Genomic DNA, 17,092 nt, shown 5'->3' with positions numbered 1-17,092 from the left:
GAAATGAACTTTATGCATTAGACATCAAAAGCAACGTAAGTGCCCTAACCAGTTTGGCTCAGTGGAGAGAGCATCGGCCTGCGGATTGAAAGGTCCCAGGTTCGAGGCATGGTCAAGGGCCTGTACCTTGGTTGTGGGCACATCCCCAGTAGGAGGTGTGCAGGAGGCAGCTGATTGATGTTTCTAACTCTATCCCTCTCCCTTCCTCTCTGTAAAAAATCAGTAAAATATATTTTTAAAACAGCAACGTAAGTGAATACCTCCAAGTCCTAGAAACTATCATTCAAAACCATGCTCAGGCGACAAATTTATTCAATCCCTAAAGATGGGTCCAAAGTGTCTCCTCTAAAACATCAGCTCCTGGGAGAAACTGTACCACACACAACCGAGCCCACAGCAGCTGCCCACACCCACCGACCACCAGGCACCAGCAGCTCCTCAGTGTCTCGTTTCACTGTCCCGACCACGGCGAGGAGCTGACTAGGGGACACGGGACACAGCCTGCATGAGGTGGAGCCAAGGGCCTGACTAGAGTCCTCGCGTCAAGCACAGTGCTGCCTCCTGACGACAGACCCTCAGGACAGGACTGCTGGGGCTGCCAACTCGCCTCTGGAAGTATCTTCAGGAAAAGGAGAAACTACAGTTTTGTTGCTCCTATTCCTCCTACTTGGCTCCAAATCACGTTTGGACGCCTCCCATCACAGTGGCCCTCAGGACGCAGGTCTGTACCCTGAGACTGTTCCTTCTCCACTCCCTAAGTTCCAGCCATAGAAGGCACAGCTGGTCCGGGACCAGGGGCTCCCCAGAGGTGGGGGAGCAGCTTCCCGGGCCCTCAGAAGCCCATGCGCGGCTTCTTCCGGTGTGGCTGAGAGCCAGAGAGGACACGCACCTGCTGCCTGGAGGGGGTGGCCCAGATGCTGGAGGTCTGGGAGGAGGGCGCAGTGGCACCTTCCGGGGTGTCCCTGTGGGGTGGCAGCTCAGCTGTGCAGTCCCGGAGGGTCCGCTGTCTGGAGGGGGTGGCCCGGGTACTGGAGGTCTGGGAGAGGGACGCGGAGGCACTTTCTGGAGTGTTCCTTTGAAGAGGTAGCTTGGCCATATAGTCCCGAAGGGTCTGCTGCCGCTCTGAGGGGATACCCTGGGCCCACAGATCCTGGGTCAGCTCCTGGGAGGGCAAGGTCACTGGGGACCGAGGCCTTGACACAGGGGACGTCCAGTCTGGGCTGTGAGGGGGGCTGGTGGCACCTGAGAGGTCCAGGTGGCCGCTGAGCGAGGAGAAGGTATTGGACAGCTGCATCCGCCGCTTGTGCCGCTTCGGCTGCCTCCCGGGCCCCGAGGTCCTGTCCTGCTGCTGCTCCCACCAGGCAGCCATCGGGCCTTCCCAGGCTGCCTCCAATCGCTCACTGAGTTCATCCTTGGGGCCCGGCTCGGGCCCCGGCGGTGGCTCTGCTGTGGGAAGCGAGCCCAGGTCCCTCTGCTGCAGGAGCCGCCCTTGGGCCATGGCCGCCCGGAGACTCTCTGGCACTTTCCCTTCAACCTTCTGCTGCTCCTTGAAGCTCAGCAGACAGCGGTGGGAAAAGGTGGGTGCGGCCCACACAGGGGGAGCCGGTGGCACCTCCAGTAGGGCCTTCAGCCACCTGCGGCAGCAAGCAGTGGCCTGGGGGCTCCAGGAAGCCGTGGGGACATGGCAGTTGGGCCCGGAGTCAGTGGGAGGCCTGGGGTCTTCCCGGAGGTGGAGGCGCTGGTGGAAAACATCTCCAGCCGCTGAGAGTTGGAAGAGCGACAGGACTGGTGTGGAGGAAGAAGATAGGATGGTGGCGGCCAGACCTGAAGACAGAAATGACAGTGAGTCCAAGGCTGGCAGGGGTGCAGCCCCCCAAACTCACTCCCTCAGCCCAGCACACCTATGGTTGGCGCTTGTAGACGTTCCTGCAGCTGCCACTGACTCCTGGGCTCCAGCAGAGGGAATGCGGAGAGGGAGTCACTCCTGGAGGGGAGAGACTGGGGGTGCCCTGCCAGCCGGGGTGTGGAGGCCCCCTCCCCTGGAAGAAGGACAGGCAGCTGAGGTCCTGTCCAGGCTCCAGCCCTGCCCATCTTCCACGTGCCTCCTGCCCTCACTGGACCTCACCTGTGATGTGCAGCAGCTGCAGCTGCCCGCCCTGGCCTCCGAGGAGCAGCGGCCTCGCACAGCCAGGGCGGGGTGGAGGCAGCAGCTGGGCCAGCAGGGGAGCCGAGGGGAGGCTGTGGTCCCACTTCAGCACGGGCACCAACGGGAGGCGTTCATCCATCAGGTAGAGTGAGAACTGGAGGCCCGAGCAGAAACGAGACGGAAAGGACATAGAACTGAGATGGAGAAGAGGGTCTGATGTGGCCCCATGTGGCTCTCAGGATGAGTGCAAACCCCCAAGTGGTCATGCACTGTGCCTGGCCCTGACCACCTCTCCACCTTCATGTGCCCAGACCCACACAGGAGCATTTCCCAAGTGGGCAGCACCATCTTTCATCCTGATGGCACAGCTGGGAGAAGGGAGCTCAGGAGAGGTGTGGATAGAAACCCACCCAGCTTTCACTCAGCCTTCTCCTGACCTACCAGACCCTGGAACCTATGCTTGACACACCTACTAATGCCCTGTGTGTCTGTGTGTGTGGAGGAGGGCGGGGGGGGGGGGGGCACGTAGTGTGGTGGGGGCCAGACCCTCGGGAACCCTCAGACCTCCTTCCCTTTCCTGAGCACACGGGTAAGTGTCCAGTGTTGCAAAGACTGCTCTCCACTCCATGCCTTTCCTTCTCACCTGGCCCATCTCCACCAGCACCTCAAAGCCCTGCTCAGTTGTCACCCCCGGCAGGCTGTACCCACCCGCTAGTTAGCATGTTTCAGCCAGAGACTCATTAGGGTTTCGTGATTCTTATTTCACCTGCAGTTAGCTGTCCTAGGACCCTCTCTAGGGGCTGGCTGAGACAGTGCACAAGGGACAGGAGGGGGAAAGTGGCACTCACCTGGGTACAAATGAGATGGAGTGTGGGCTGCAGAGAACTAGGGACGCACTCCCCCAGGTACTGGGTTAGCAGGACACGTTCCCCTTTCTGGCATGATGCTTCTGCACCCACACGGAAAAGCAGCAAACCACAGCCTGGCGGGCCCTGGGGAGAAAGCCAGGTCAGCCCTCCCACAGTCAGAGGTTTGGGGCACCTCCAGTCTATTGGATTCCCTGGCCCTGCTGCTTTTCATGCCCTGGGAGGCCCCATGCTAGCCCCCACCCCATGGATCTGCCCTATCCCACTGCTGAGCCTGGGACAATCCCCCAGCCCTCACCTGAGTGTCGATAATTTTCACTCCAGTGCGGTCACCCACAGTCAGAACCCGAGGGTGGGCGGTGAAGTCTGCCCAACGCCAAGGAGACGGGTCCCGAAACACAAGGGTCTCAGGATCCTTGTAGATTTGCTGAAGCCTTGGGGAGACATGGGTGGGGAGATGAGCAGATGGGGTTGGGAGCAGATGTGGGGCAACCTGGCCCTGGGTCCAGGACATATTGTGTGCGAAGTATGGGTTGCAGTTCAGGGGGAGCTGTGTGTGGGGTGGAAGGTTTTTGGGGAACGGGACATTACCCGTCATGGGGTGTCCACAGACAGACGGCTCCTGAACGGCTGCAGACAACCAGCTCCCCGGGCAGGTGAGGGCTACAGGGCATAAGTGTGATTAGTGCTATGCCACCCCCTTCTCCCATGCCTATCTCTTTGCCAACCAGCCCAATTCAGCCCCTACCTGAGGTTGATCCCCGTGGCCCCCTTCTCAACCTTTAGCACCTGGAGCGGGGCTGGCCGCCCCTGCCTGCTGACCTTCCACAGGGCACAGTGGTAGTCAGAACGGACAGCCAGCAGAGCTGAGGAGGGATGGAGAGGGTCAGGGTCAGGCAGCAGGTCAGCGGGCAGGGAAGTAGCTAAGGGTCTTACATTCTCCCTGCACGGCGCAGGTCACCACCTGCCGGACAGGTCCCCGGAGCTGAATGTGGCCGGGGTTCCCAAGGGTCCGAGGGTCACTGCCTGGAGTCAGACGCACCTCTTGGAAATCTGGGCCTCACGCTAAGGATAAGTGCTATGAGCTTGGGTCACTGTAGGGCCCCCCAACTCCTTGCCCTTCCCCTGGACCATGCCAAGAGCGCCTCCTCCACTAGAGGGAGCTGGCTGGGATCCTGCCCAGCAAGAAAGGATACACAGCTTGTCCAAGGCACCTCCTGCAGGGTAGACCAGCTGCCTGATCCGGGGCGTCCTTCCGGGCAGCCAGGCCAGTGCGCCTCCGGTGAAAGCATCGTCTAGGAGCAGCTGCTCCCACCGCATCGCCAGCTCCTCATATAGCAGCTCTCCCAGGAGGTTCGACACTGACTTGCCCAGGATCGGGTCCCCGAGGATGGAGAACCGGCGCTGTCGGTGGCTGAAGTAAGCCCAGGGACACCTGGGGACAAGAGGATGGCAGGAGGATCAGGCTGTAGCAGCAATGAGGAGGACGGGGTACCATCCCCAGAGAAGTCAGGTGCAGTAGACACATTTTTAATCTAACCTAGAATTTCTTCCTATAGGAACCAACCCACCCTATTACCGTGCCCCGGCCACTCGAGTACTCCATCACCCCAGCAATAGTGATTGGCTCACAGATGGGCACGACAGCCAAGCCAACCAGCAACACCCTTCCTGGGACATCTAAGGGTGCCTCAGGAAAAGTCACTGGCTCTTTCCTTGGAATCATAAGCCATCTTGCTGCACTTGGAAACTGCCTAGGAATTAAGCCAGGCAGAGGCAAGTGGATGAGAAAATAAAGAGACAAAGCCCTGTTTCAAACATTATTTAAAACTTTGGACGCAGCCATGCCTGCAGCCCATGAATTTAAATTCCCATATCCCCTAAGGCTAGTGGAATTGGGAGTTTTGTATGAGTATCATGGCTCATGACTGCATAGGTTGGGGAGCAATTGTGATGGAGACTTGGATCCATCCATGTCTAGTACCTTCCACATCCCCACCACCAGCTAGGTCTACCCACCCCATCCTTTCTCACTAGCCACTTGCCCCCAGGGCTGGTGTCCACCGAGGTCCTCAAGTATCCTCTTCACACTGACCACTGTCTTCTTCTTAGAGTAGCTCTGCATGGAAAGGCCTTGTCAAGCTTGCACCTTAGGGCTCCCCCTGATGTGAGATGTGAAATGGGAGCCCCTCTCCTGGCCGACCAGGGTTACTCACCCGTGCTCCCTCCAGTTTGAAATTCTCCAGCATCAGCTTCCCCAGGGAGGCAAAGGCTATGTCACCATGGTCCCATAGGAACCGGCTGAACTGAGGGAGGAGAGGACACCAAGTCATTAAGCACAGCTCCAGCTACACAGCACTGTCCACTGTGGGGCCACTCACCTGTTCAGTAACGTCCAGCACAGCCTGGGGCTGTCTCCGGAACTTGGGAGCTCCCCGGAAAAGCAGATCCTGGGCAGTCAGGCCAGGGTCCCAGGGATCTGAGAGAAGAGTAAGGTTGGGGAAGGGGTCAGTCCTGGGGACTGGGAAGAGCCTAGAAGTGGGGCCACGTGTCCCAGGTGACTGGAGATACCCAAGGACCCTGGAGGTGGAGGGCATTAGCAGGGAGAGGGAAGGCCTCAGGGAGGAGGGAGGAATGGAGAACAGAAGCAACAGGGGAGCAGCTTGGGAGAGGGCCCCCAAGGACCAAAATCCTTACCTGGACCAGGAGGCAGCAAAGGAAGGGGTCCAGGGGTGTCCGGCTCCCAGAGCAGGCCCTTGGCCAAGTGCGGAACCCCATTCTGCGGAAATGCGACCATGACAACATAGCAGTGAGTGCACTCCCAGGACAGGCACTGTCGCCAGCACTTGTCTTTTATTAACACATCCAGTCCTCATAAAGAGCCTGCTGAGCTGGTACGATGGCCATCACCGCTTTACAGATGAAGAAATGGAGGCACAGGCCTTGTCCCAGGCCTTGCTGAGAGGGTGGCATCTGGCACAGCCTGACAGCCAGTAAAGAGAAGGGCTGGGTGTGAACCCAGAAAGCCTGACTACAGTCTGCCTTTGACCTCCAGGCTGCACTGGCTCTCAGAGGAGCTCCCTGCACCATTACTGGCTGACCTGAATCCTATCTGGTTCTCATTTCCACTCAGGACATCTCATGGACTTAGTTCGGACACCCGCAGGCCACCCCATTCCCCACTGCAGGGCTGGGGATGGCTCAGCTCAAATACACAGGGGATGGAAGAGTTGACAAGCCTTGACCAGGAATCAAACCGGCAACCTTTAGGTGCACGAGACGATGCCCAACCAACTGATCCACACTGGTCAGGGTGCCTAGTGGTTTTAATATAATACTTATTATCTGGCAATAGGATACCAGGTAATAAGTGCTATTATTTGACTTAAGCCCTTCCTCATCGAGAAAGTCTCACTGGACCCGCCCTAGGCCCCCACAATCCCTTAATTTTCATACCCACTTGCTTCTGCCTGGAGTGAGCCTTGGCCAGCCTGTCTCCAAGTAGCAGCCAGGTGGTTTAGGCTTCCAGGGAAAGAGCTGCTGTCCTGTCCTTCCTGTCCCAGAAGGTCTCCCTTCCCCTCCCTGCCTCATCCCCACTGTGCTGTCTCAGTGTATTTTTGGTTTCGCTCAAAGCTATTATCACACTTTGTAACGACTTTGTCCTGTGGACTGCTCACTTGTCTCTTCCCACTCAATCCAACCCTAAGTTCCACTGGGGCAGGGAGAACATCCGACTTATTCATGTTGGACTCCCAGGGCCTAATGGGGTATCTGGCACATTGTAGGGGCTGTTCAATGAGTATTTGTTGAGCAAAGAGGGGAAGGAGAGTCTGGGGAGAGAGGTAGGAAAGAGCAAGCCGACAGCTCCTGCTCAGTAAACCCTCTGCAGATGGCAGGTCATCCCATGGACCCCAGAGGAGGGGATTCTGGCTCAGCCTGAGTCTTGCTGACCACTCTATACTCCTGCCAACTGGTGTAAGTGCTAGAAAACAGGCCAAGTGAAGGCACCCACCCGGAGCCGCCAGGCTCTCCCGCCTCCTCACCTTGGAGTTCTGGGGCAGGGACTCTGGCAGAGTCAGGGCATCTCTCCAGCTGCACATGAAGGACGTATCAGGCACATCGCTCAGACCAAGGGGGCCGGTCATAAACAACGTGGGGCGGAGGGAGCTGGGGAAGTCCATCCTGGAAGACACTGGCCTTCTCAAAGGCCTGAATCTGACTGACGGCCTCCAGGGTTCCTGGGAGAGTGAGTGAAAAGGTTGCCAGTTTGATTCCTGGTCAAGGGCACATGCCTGGGTTGCGGGCTTAATCCCTGGTCGGGGGCATGCAGGAGGCAGCTCTCACATTATCGATGTTTCTCTCCCTCCCCCTTCCTCTCGTTAAAAATCAATAAACTATTCTTTAAAAAATAAAACCAACTAATCAACCATGAGGGAGGGGATGGCAATGGGCCAAGGGTGTGATTTTAGCCATGGTAGCTAGGAAAAGCCTTGTTAAGAGGGTGGCATTTGGCACAGCCTGCACAAAATGAGGGAGAGAACCTCAACTAGGAAGACGGTTCCTGGCAGAATAAATAGCAAGTGCAAAAGTCCTGGGGCAGGAAGTGTTTGAGAAATAACTAGGAGGCCATAGAATGAACAAGAAGAGTGGTAGGGGAGGAAGTCAGACAGGCGGTGAGAAGTCAACTTCTATCATTGCTGTCAGGTTTTATAATTACATATTTGTAGACTACTCATGCCCTATACGTACTCAATCTATACTCTTACTACTAACTCAAGTTCCCCAAAGCCAGGGACTGAGACTTATTTCTCTGTCAAACACAGTTCCTTCCAGAAAATGTACTATGTGTTGAATAAAAATAAACTTAGTCAAAGAGCTATGCTTAAATACAAAATGCTCTAGAAGTATAAGTAGCCACGTCATCCCTCTTTTTTAAATTAACATCTATATTAATAAAAGGGAAATATGCTTAGACCAGACGTCTTCTTCTGGACAAAGCCATGGTGGCGGGGGCCGAGGCAGAGGTGGTTAGGGGCGACCAGGCCGGCAGGGGGCAGTTAGGGGGTGGCCAGGCCGGCAGGGGGGCAGTTAGGGGCCAGCGGTCCTGGATTGTGAAAGGGATGTCCCTCGAGGGGTCCCAGATTGGAGACGGTGCAGGCCGGGCTGAGGGACCCCCTCCCCCATGCACGAATTTCGTGCACCGGGCCTCTAGTAAAAAATAATAGCAGTGCTCCCTTACTGACTACAAATATCTGCCAGACATGGCACTACATATTTTATTCTTGTATTTGCCCTATTTTGGAGTTCAGGAAACTGAGGCTCAGGAAAGAGCCACTTGCCTGAGGCCAACAGCTTGATCCCCCAACCGATTCGAAGTTCAGGTTCTGCATCACTACTCTCAGGTGCATCCAAAAGCAAACACTAGCCATGGGGTCTTAGTAAGGACAGACCTTTCCCCTTGCAACTGCCACTGCATTTTATCAGTTTATCCTGTAAGCTCTGTGCAACCATGTATCCATGTATCCTCATGACCATGCAAAATACCCGTCACAGTAAATACTTGTCAAATGAATGAATATGTCTCTCTGGCATGTCAGCCTCACTCTAATTGTGGCTTATATGTATCCTCTTATCTCTTCCACTCGACTGCAAGCTCTCTGAGGGCCAGAACCGTATCGGATTCATTCCTGAGTTACTGGAGCCTGGCTGCTGCTGTCATTCTCTTTTCCAAACCCAGAGCGCGCAGTGGCAGGAACCAAAGATGTGCTCAGTGAGTCCTTGTAAAAATAAAAAACACTGGCTTCCATAGGACTGACTGTACCAACCGCAAGTTAAGGAGCAACCAAGCCTCCGGGGGGATGGCTGCACCCCTGACAATCCAGCACACACACCAAGCCTCTAGCTCGTCTCTGGTTCCGGGCTCGTCACACCGCCCTCCTCTCGGTTCTCCCTCACCAGGCTTTTCACCTCGGGGCCTCTGCACACTCTCTCTCTGCTCCGAATGAGTGCCAGGCCCTTCCCACCCACCTACACAACCCTATTCACCCTTAGGTTTCAGGTCAGGAAGCCTCTCCCGGTTCCCCCAACCCTACCCTCCCGCAACCCTGCATGCTCCCCCCGGAACACGCTGGCTATGGGCAACTGCACATTTAAAGATGAGGCTGCTTGATTAAAAGCTGCTCCCACAGTCCCCATGGGAAAGGGACCTACTTAGCCCCAGCGCCTTGGCATCTGCTACCTGGCAGCAATCAGTACAAGTGAGCTGCGGGAACCAATCCAGGAATAAACGAACGAGAGGAGCAAGGGGCCTAACCGCTTCAAACAAGCCCAGGCGGTCGGAGGGCGTCGGGGAGCCCACGACTCAGAAAAGCCCCCGGACGAGGCAGCCTCGCTTCCCCACCTCACCGCGGCTCGCAGGTCCCTTCAGACTCCAAGGCCGCATCGCTGCCCCGCGGGACGCGGCAAAAACGGGGCCCGTCGCAGGGGATGGGTGAGGGGATCCGGACGGCCCCTCCTCTCACAGCCCTACTCGGCCGGGCCTCCCCACCCGCCTCTCCCCCTCCTCCTCCCCCTCCTCCTCCTCCAGGCCGGCGCTGTCTACCGGCTGCAGCCACGCTTTCCGCCTGTAGGGCGCAGAGCTGGAGGCTCATAACCCACCCTGCAGGAGTCGGCTGACTCGTCCCGAAGCCGCACCGCTCCCGGCGGCGGACCCGCGCGGAGGGACCGAGCTCTCCGGACCCCTCTCCCTGCCGTCCCGGCGGCGCGCGCACTCACGTGGCCCAGACCTCGCCGTGCTCGTCGGGGAAATGGGCTTCCACGTGACGCTCGCCCGAGCCTCGTGACACAAAGGAGCCCAAAAGCGGCACCGTTGCTCGGGCAACCTTCTCAGAATGAGTCTCACAGCAGCTCTGAATGGTCTTCCGGGCCGGGCCGGAAGCGCTCCCTTCGAGGCAGAAAGTCCCGCCTCCCAACCTGGCCCCACGAGCGCCCTAGAGCGCCACCTCCCGGGCGGAGGGGGAATGGCGTGCCGGCAGTGCCCTGGGCAGTAGAAATACCTAATCTTAAATCCCAATAGTGAAAGCCATTCCACCTCTGCTTAACTGACCTCCTCTTCCTCAGGATTCTTGTGAGTATTAAGTTAGTTCACTCAAAAAACACTAAGCACCTACTATGAGCCAGGCACTGGATTACTCCGTAGGAATCTTAATGATTGTCCTTATACCCTATGAAGCAGGCTTTAGGGAAGTCATTTGGAGTCAATGGAATAAGCTCAGTCTGCATCTCCATGGTTTTGGTGAAAATGTAGTGGAAGGATATTTAAACTTGTGACTAAAAATGTTTTTGACATATAGTTTTTCAAAAATTTGCAGGTATGTATACAAAAATATTGAAGGCTATTTTTATTAGTTTCCTTTTGCTTCTGTAACAAATTACCACAAGTTTAGTGGCTTAAAACAATACAGTACTGTACAGTTCTGGAGGTCAGAAGCCTGAAATGGGTCTCACTGGGCTAAAATCAAGGTGTCAGCATGGCTGTGTTCCTTGCTGGAGGCTCCAGGGTAGAATCTGTTCTTTTGCCTTTTCCAGCTTCTGCACGCTGCCTGCATTCCTTGGTTCATAGCCCCCATCCATCTTCAAAGCCAGCAATGGCCAGTTGAGGCTTTTTCATGATGCCATCTCTGATTTGGACTCTTATGTCTCCTTCTCCCCATTTAAGGACGCTGGTGATTACATTGGACCTACCCAGATAATTGAATAATTTCTTTCTCTTAAACTCAGCCTATTAGAAACCTTAATTCCATCTGCAAGCTTAATCCCCCCTTGCTATATAATATAACGTTTATAGGCTGTGGGGATCAGGCCCTGGACATCTTTGAGGAACCAGTATTTTGCTTACCATTCATATAAGATACCCATCCAGCTTCTGCACTGGGAGGCCCAATCCATTTCTTCCCTTTCTCCTTTTCTTTCTCTAAACAAGCTGTTATGTCTCCTTCTGTTACTTATATATACTTAACATGCAAAAGTGCACAAGTCTTAAGTATACAGCTCATTGAGTTTTTACATACATAATAAACCCACGTAACCACCACCCAGCTCAAGATAGAGAGCATTTCCACTACTACAGAAAATTCCCTGGGGCCATGCCCCAGTCAATAGCCCCTTCAAGAAGTGACCTCGATTCTGACTTTTATCACCATAGATTAATTTTGTTTCAAGAAATTAATATAAATACAATCATGCAGAAGTTATTCTTTTTTAGTCTGGCTTTTTTTTTTTTTTTCATTCAACATGCCAATGAGATTTACCCAAGTCTGGCATACAATGATATTTTGTTTCTTTTTTTTTTTTTTTTTAATTACTGCCATTGTATGAATATATTGCCATTCATTCAATTTCCCATTGGTGATGTTCCTGGGTTTGGAAACTGTTCAAATCTTTTTGGGTAGCCATTATTCCATTTCTGAATATCTGCTGTGCTGGTGTCCTATCTCCTAGGCCTAATTCTTCACTCTGAACCCCATCTCCAAACCAGAATTGTTCTTCCTGGTACCAATCTCTTCTGCCTCCAAGCTAGGAGCTTGAATCTACCCAGCCCCCCACCTCTGCTCTCCCCAAGTCATACATTCCTGGTTCCACCAGGAACTGTTTCTCATATGCCCCAGTAGCCACACGGCCACAATCCACAATTCTGTTAGCACTGTCAGTCCCAAAGGTAGCAATCCACAGTAACAATGAGACAAGTCTTACAGACTGTGAACCGAGTTATCGGTACTGTTTTCCCATTCACTGGGGCCTGTAAGACTCAGTTAAATTTTTGGCTCCTTTCAAGCAATGGTGTTGCAACATAGCAGGCCGTATGTAAATTGTCTTCATCCCTAATTGCACCTTATTTTTGTTATTTCTCCTTCACCCCTAATCCCTCATCTTAAAGGATTACTGCCTATGGCATTTTTATGAGCCAACTCAAAATCCCTTTTGCAGGGAAAAAGGGTAAGGTACCAAATGTTTAATTTTGGCCAGAGAACACTTAGGTACGGTTGGCTTTAGGAAGGCGTACAGTTCACAGTTTAAAAATGTAGATCCTAGCTCTAGCCAGTTTGGCTCAGTGGATAGAGCGTCAGCCTGCGGACTGAAGAGTCCTGGGTCTGATTGCCATCAAAGGCACATGCCCCGGTTGGTCGGGCTTGATCCCCATTGGGGGGCTTGTGGGAGGCAGCTGGTCTCTCTCCTTCTCCCTTCCTCTCTGAGATCAATAAAAATATATAAACATAAAATAAAAATGTACATTCTAAAGATGCCCCAGGACTGCTTCAGTTGAGAACACCTTCATTTATCTGACGAGGACCTCCAGGCTCAGCTAAGTGGCTCAGGACGGGCTGCTGTGATGGCTTTGGTTTCAGGACATTCTTGCACAGAAGCCAGGTGGACGCTGGACTGGGGAGTGGGGGCAGGTCCACCCCAGAGCACAGCGCCCCCAGACCCCGCCCCCAAGCTCTGCCCGGAAGTGGAACCCACCCAGGCCACGACTGTCCAGGAGACTGGCCACCCTATGGTTGGGAGCATTGTCCGCCTCAGCTCTGCGGGCTCCCATTGGCCAGCAGCAGGCGGCTGAGCTCGCCACGCACGCGCACTGCACGCTGCACCGCGTGCTCCCCAGGTGGGAGGCGCCTGGCTCGTGTAAAAGGGCACGAGCGGCACAGTCGGCCCGCTGTCCCCTCCGGTCCTCGCGTCCGGCCATGGCCTCCCCGGCCAGCACGGCACCAGGCGCCGATGATGGTGGCCGCAGGAAGCTCCGCCTGGCAGCTTCATTGCAGATCAGCCCCAGGCGCCCTTCCTCCAGCCGGGGCCAGGACTCCTGGGAGCCGCCGCCTGTCCCCGGCATGGAGGACCATGAGGGGGGTGGGCAGGCCCCTGCGGAGGTCGGTGGGCCCTTAGGGAGGGCCGGAGCCGGAGGACTGGGCACAGCTCAGGCCCCGGAAGACGCGGGGGGACAGATGGGAAGTTTCCCGAGGGTCTCTATCCCCCCTGCGGGGCTCGCTGGGGACTTAACGAAGGCGGCCAGACAGCTGGGCCTGCAGCTCAGAGACCTGCCGCCTGGCCAGGCCGTGGCCTTGCTCACACAGTACGCGGCCAACCTGGGAGTCTCCCTGATCTTCCGAGAGGACCAGACGGCAGGTGAGGCCCGGCGGCCTGGGAGGGCAGCAGGTCCCAGGGCAACTCCAGATGAAGCAAGGGGAACCTTGAGCGGGGCCTGAGCCTGGGACCTGAGACAGAACCCTGATCCCCACCCCCCCACCCTACCCCCTCCACCTTCCACCCCCCACCTTCACACACGGCTGTGAGCAGCATGGTGCGAGGACCACCAGCTACATTGAACATCTAACTGGCAGGTCTGGAGGTGATTTGAATATCCTGTTCTCTATAACACTGACACCTCATTTTTAATAACGATTGTGGCCAGACTTGTTTACTACTGTGCTGGCTGCTGTGTGCTGGTTTTCTGATGCCAGCCTTCCTTCTGCATCTCCCAGATGCATTCCTGATGCCCTTTTAAAGCAGGTGAATCTGAGGCTAGTGAGCAGTGCTGAGAGGGGGTTCTCCTTTAAAACAGCAGTCCTTTTGGGAAACAGCGAAGCAGCAAGTACCAGCAGCTACCATGAACTGACATAAGTTTATGCCCTTTAACCAAGTGATCCCAGTTCTAGGATTTTCGTGTCTCTTTTGTGTCATAAGTAACACCTGAAACGATAGTGTTTGCTAGTTGAAACTTTCCAACGTAGGAGAACTGGAGCCACGTGTCTGCGGAAAGGCAGCGGGTGCTCTGTGCTCAGGGCCATCATCCTGAGAGCAGCGCGGCCCTGGATTTGGGTCCTGGCACACGGCCTGCCCCTTGTAAAACGGGGTCTTACAGGCTTACTCAGAGGGGCTGGTGAGCATCCTCTGTGTGATGATGGCCCAGAACACAAAGGCACGCAGGAGTCGCAGCCTGTCTCCTGGGTGGCCACCCAGGGTGTCCGATGTCAGAGCTGCGGCTCAGGTGGGGTAGAGGTTGTGGCCCCCCCAGAAAGGGCCCCGGATAGACATGAAGTGCAGGGCACCACTTCACAGCCGCCTCCTTCCCTAGACCCCTGCTTCCCCTTCTCTGTGTGTGCGGAACTGGATGGGGTGGCCTGCCCCGTGGGCATTGCCAACAGCAAGAAGGAGGCCAAGCAGCAGGCAGCTCTCTCTGCCCTCAACTACATCCAGAGCCAGCTGGAGGGCCCAGGTAAGGGGTCAAGTAACCGGGTGACGGAGCCCCAGCTGGGGGTGGGGGCTGAAACCCTGTGTGCATGCGCATGTGTGTGGGTAAGCTGGGTTGCTGCGGAGGCCATCTGGGCATTAGGACCAGGCCAGTAGGGAGCTGGGGAGGGGCACATGAACTGATCCTTGCACTAATGTCCTTTGAGGCCTGCCCATCCTGGGGGCAGGGCCTGCTAGAGGGGCAGCCAGGAATTGGTTTCAGGAAGATGACCCCAACCAACAATGGAACCTCTTGGCTTCCTGAGGGACAAAGGAGAAGAGGGCGGACCCCGGCACCCATGGCGACCCATCCCCTTGTCTCTCTTCCAGAGTCCCCAAAGGCCCCCAGCAAGCCTTCAACACCCAGCGATCTGAGTGTAGGTAGGTGGGCCCCTGTTGACCTGACCCCTGTGGCGAGGGGAGGGGCACGGCCTGTGGGGCTCCCACCTCTGCCCTCTCCCCCATGTGCAGAGAACATCCTGACCCACGAGCAGCGCTGCGCAGCTGTGGTCAGCGCTGGCTTTGACCGCCTGGTGAATGAGACCTCACCATACTGGGCCTGTAAGGGGACTGTGGCTGCTGTCATCCTGGAGAAAGGTAGGGGTTGCCCTGCCACCCCCCGCCCCCTGCCACCTCAGGCCCCATGGGCTCTTGCCTTGCTTAGGCCCGACAGTCTCTGCTTTTTCCTTGCAGAGGTCCCGGGGGCCAGGAGCCACACCAAGGAGATCTACAAGCTGGTGGCACTGGGTACAGGCAGCAGCAGCTGCGCTGGCTGGTTGGAGTTCTCAGGCCGGCAGCTCCACGACTGCCATGGCCTGGTCATCGCCCGCCGGGCCCTGCTGAGGTGAAGGGTGGGCCAGGGGGACCCCTGGCAGAGGCCCCAATCAGGAGCGGCATCTCCCAGCTGCGCCTTTACCTGTCTCTTCCAGATTCTTGTATCGGCAGCTCTTGCTGGCGACAAAGGGTGGTCCCAAGGGCAGGGAGCAGTCTGTGCTGACCCCCCAGCCCGGGCCTGGGTTCCCCTTTGTCCTCAAGCCCCGGATCTTCATACACTTCTACATCAGCAATACCCCCAAGGGAGCTGCTCATGACATCTAGTATGTGGAGCCCCCGTGGGGTCCCTTGGGGTAATGGGTTGGGAAGGGCAGTGTTGGGTGGGGTCAGAAGAGCAGTCCTGACTCTAGTGTCCAATGTCCTGTTTCCTCCCCTGCCTCTGCAGCCTCCCCCCACCGCCAACGCCGCCGCCAGGGTCCTTTGAGAGCGGCCTGCTGCACAGCGCCCCCTTCCGCCTGCAGGCCCACATCCGAGGGGAGCTGAAGCCTGTGTGCTACATGTCCTCCACGGTCCGGGACACCCATGTGGGTTGCCTCTCAGCCAGCGACAAGCTGTCACGCTGGACCATGCTGGGGGTGGGTGGCGCCCTTTTGGCCCACTTCCTGCCTCCCCTCTATGCCACCAGCCTAGTCCTGGGTGAGGACCCTGAGGGGCCTGAGGGTGGAAGGTGGGCTCTGGGAGGGCTCTGAGAGAGGGTGGTGACTCAGACCTTGTCTGTCCTCCTGCTTCCACAGCTGACCCCTGTCATGACCCCCCCACTCTGAGCAGTGCCATCCATACCCGGCCCAACCTGGACAGGGTCTCGGGGTCATGCCTGCCACCTCCATATACCCGTTCCATGCTACACCTGTTTGCGGGCCCCCCTGTGGCTCCTTTGAACCCCACCTCCAACACCTGCCATGACCTGAGCCTCAACTGGAGCCTGGGGGACCCTGATATCGAGGTTGTGGATGTGACTACCGGACGTGTGAAAGCTGAGTGAGAAGGGCCTGTGGGGGGATGAAGAGGCCTGGTGGGGAGGGATCCCCATCCCCCTGCCGTGGGATAAGAGCACACATCTAGTTACAGGTTGGGTTCTAATCCCAACGCAGCCTCTTGCAGCAGTGTGACCATGTGGGGCTTCCGTCACCCACCCTGTGCCACCCCCTGACACCCCTGAGATTGTCATCACATGAACGATGGTGTGAGGGCCACGGTGCAGACCTGCTAGTTCAGTCCATCATTTCCCTCCTCTGACCTCACGTCCTTTCTCTGCACCTCCAGTGCTGTCCGTGGGCCTCCCTCCCGCCTCTGCAAGGCAGCCTTTCTCCGGGCCTTCCGCCAGGCTGCCCAAGCTCTCGGCAAGTCCCACCTCCTGGCCTTGAAGACCTATGAAGAGGCTAAGGTCAGCTCCTTCCCTTTCCTCCAGCCCTCTTTCTCCTGCACCCCTAGCAAGCACCCTCTCTCCACCCCTCTCATCTCCCACCCTAGGCTAGGCCCTACCAGGAAGCACGCCAGCAGCTGTCCCTCCTCCTGGAACAGCAGGGCCTGGGGGCTTGGCCGTCGAAGTCATTGGTGGGCAAATTCAGGAATTGAAACAGACTTCCGGTGGCGAGGTCCTGAGCTGAGCTGGACACCACTGGAGGAATGCTATTTCTGGGGGAGGGGGGTGGTTGGGGGAGAATGGTGGGTGCACAGCGTGAAGTTGGATTGGAGGGAGGGGCCTGCCTGGTATGGCGGAGCGGTGGGGACGGCTGCAGATTTGGGCTTGAATAAAGACGCTCTTTCTTGAATAAAGAAGCTGTTTCTGGTCCTCCCATGTGTTGTTGGCTGTTTTGGTAGGAGGGGTAGCCTGAGGTCCTTTTATTTGTGAAGAGAGAAGCCCATGGGATCCCCTCCTCACAGAACTGCTTTTTCGCTGCACCAGCCGTGGCTTGGGGAGGCTGAGGCTGTGCCGTGTTGGTCCAGACTGTTGGCAGAGGTG

At 56.4% G+C, this 17,092-nt stretch overlaps 2 protein-coding genes across 7 annotated transcripts; one reads left to right on the top strand and one right to left on the bottom strand.

The window, feature by feature from the left end:
• Positions 1 to 277: 277 nt before the first annotated feature.
• TAF1C (TATA-box binding protein associated factor, RNA polymerase I subunit C) lies at positions 278 to 9,929 on the bottom strand. 6 transcript variants are annotated; one of them, XM_036346461.1, is made up of 15 exons: positions 9,787 to 9,929; positions 7,056 to 7,250; positions 5,710 to 5,791; positions 5,394 to 5,491; positions 5,229 to 5,318; positions 5,058 to 5,131; positions 4,209 to 4,447; positions 3,949 to 4,065; positions 3,761 to 3,878; positions 3,604 to 3,675; positions 3,311 to 3,446; positions 2,995 to 3,138; positions 2,126 to 2,300; positions 1,902 to 2,039; positions 278 to 1,824 (listed from the first exon to the last, which is right to left on the bottom strand). In XM_036346461.1, the coding sequence occupies exons 2-15, from the start codon at positions 7,191 to 7,193 to the stop codon at positions 833 to 835; spliced, it is 2,613 nt and encodes an 870-aa protein (XP_036202354.1). In that variant the 5' UTR covers positions 7,194 to 7,250; positions 9,787 to 9,929; the 3' UTR covers positions 278 to 832. The 6 variants fall into 6 exon arrangements, with proteins under 6 accessions (XP_036202354.1, XP_036202355.1, XP_036202356.1 ...); XM_036346462.1 differs by lacking the exon at positions 9,787 to 9,929 and having other exon boundaries at positions 5,710 to 5,995; positions 7,056 to 7,194; XM_036346463.1 differs by lacking the exons at positions 5,710 to 5,791; positions 7,056 to 7,250; positions 9,787 to 9,929 and having other exon boundaries at positions 5,229 to 5,313.
• Positions 9,930 to 12,752: 2,823 nt separating this feature from the next.
• Positions 12,753 to 16,704, top strand: ADAD2 (adenosine deaminase domain containing 2). Its single transcript, XM_036345301.1, has 10 exons — positions 12,753 to 13,191; positions 14,141 to 14,281; positions 14,626 to 14,676; positions 14,767 to 14,892; positions 14,989 to 15,139; positions 15,225 to 15,392; positions 15,515 to 15,765; positions 15,864 to 16,107; positions 16,393 to 16,513; positions 16,600 to 16,704. Exons 1-10 carry the CDS (start codon positions 12,753 to 12,755, stop codon positions 16,702 to 16,704), a joined length of 1,797 nt encoding a protein of 598 aa, XP_036201194.1.
• The last annotated feature ends 388 nt before the right edge of the window (positions 16,705 to 17,092 follow it).

This window comes from Myotis myotis, unplaced genomic scaffold (genome assembly GCF_014108235.1).
Source record: "Myotis myotis isolate mMyoMyo1 unplaced genomic scaffold, mMyoMyo1.p scaffold_m19_p_19, whole genome shotgun sequence".
Classification (NCBI taxonomy): domain Eukaryota; kingdom Metazoa; phylum Chordata; class Mammalia; order Chiroptera; family Vespertilionidae; genus Myotis; species Myotis myotis.
The sequence above is the reverse complement of the archived record's forward strand: the minus strand, read 5'-3'. Positions and strand labels throughout refer to the sequence as shown.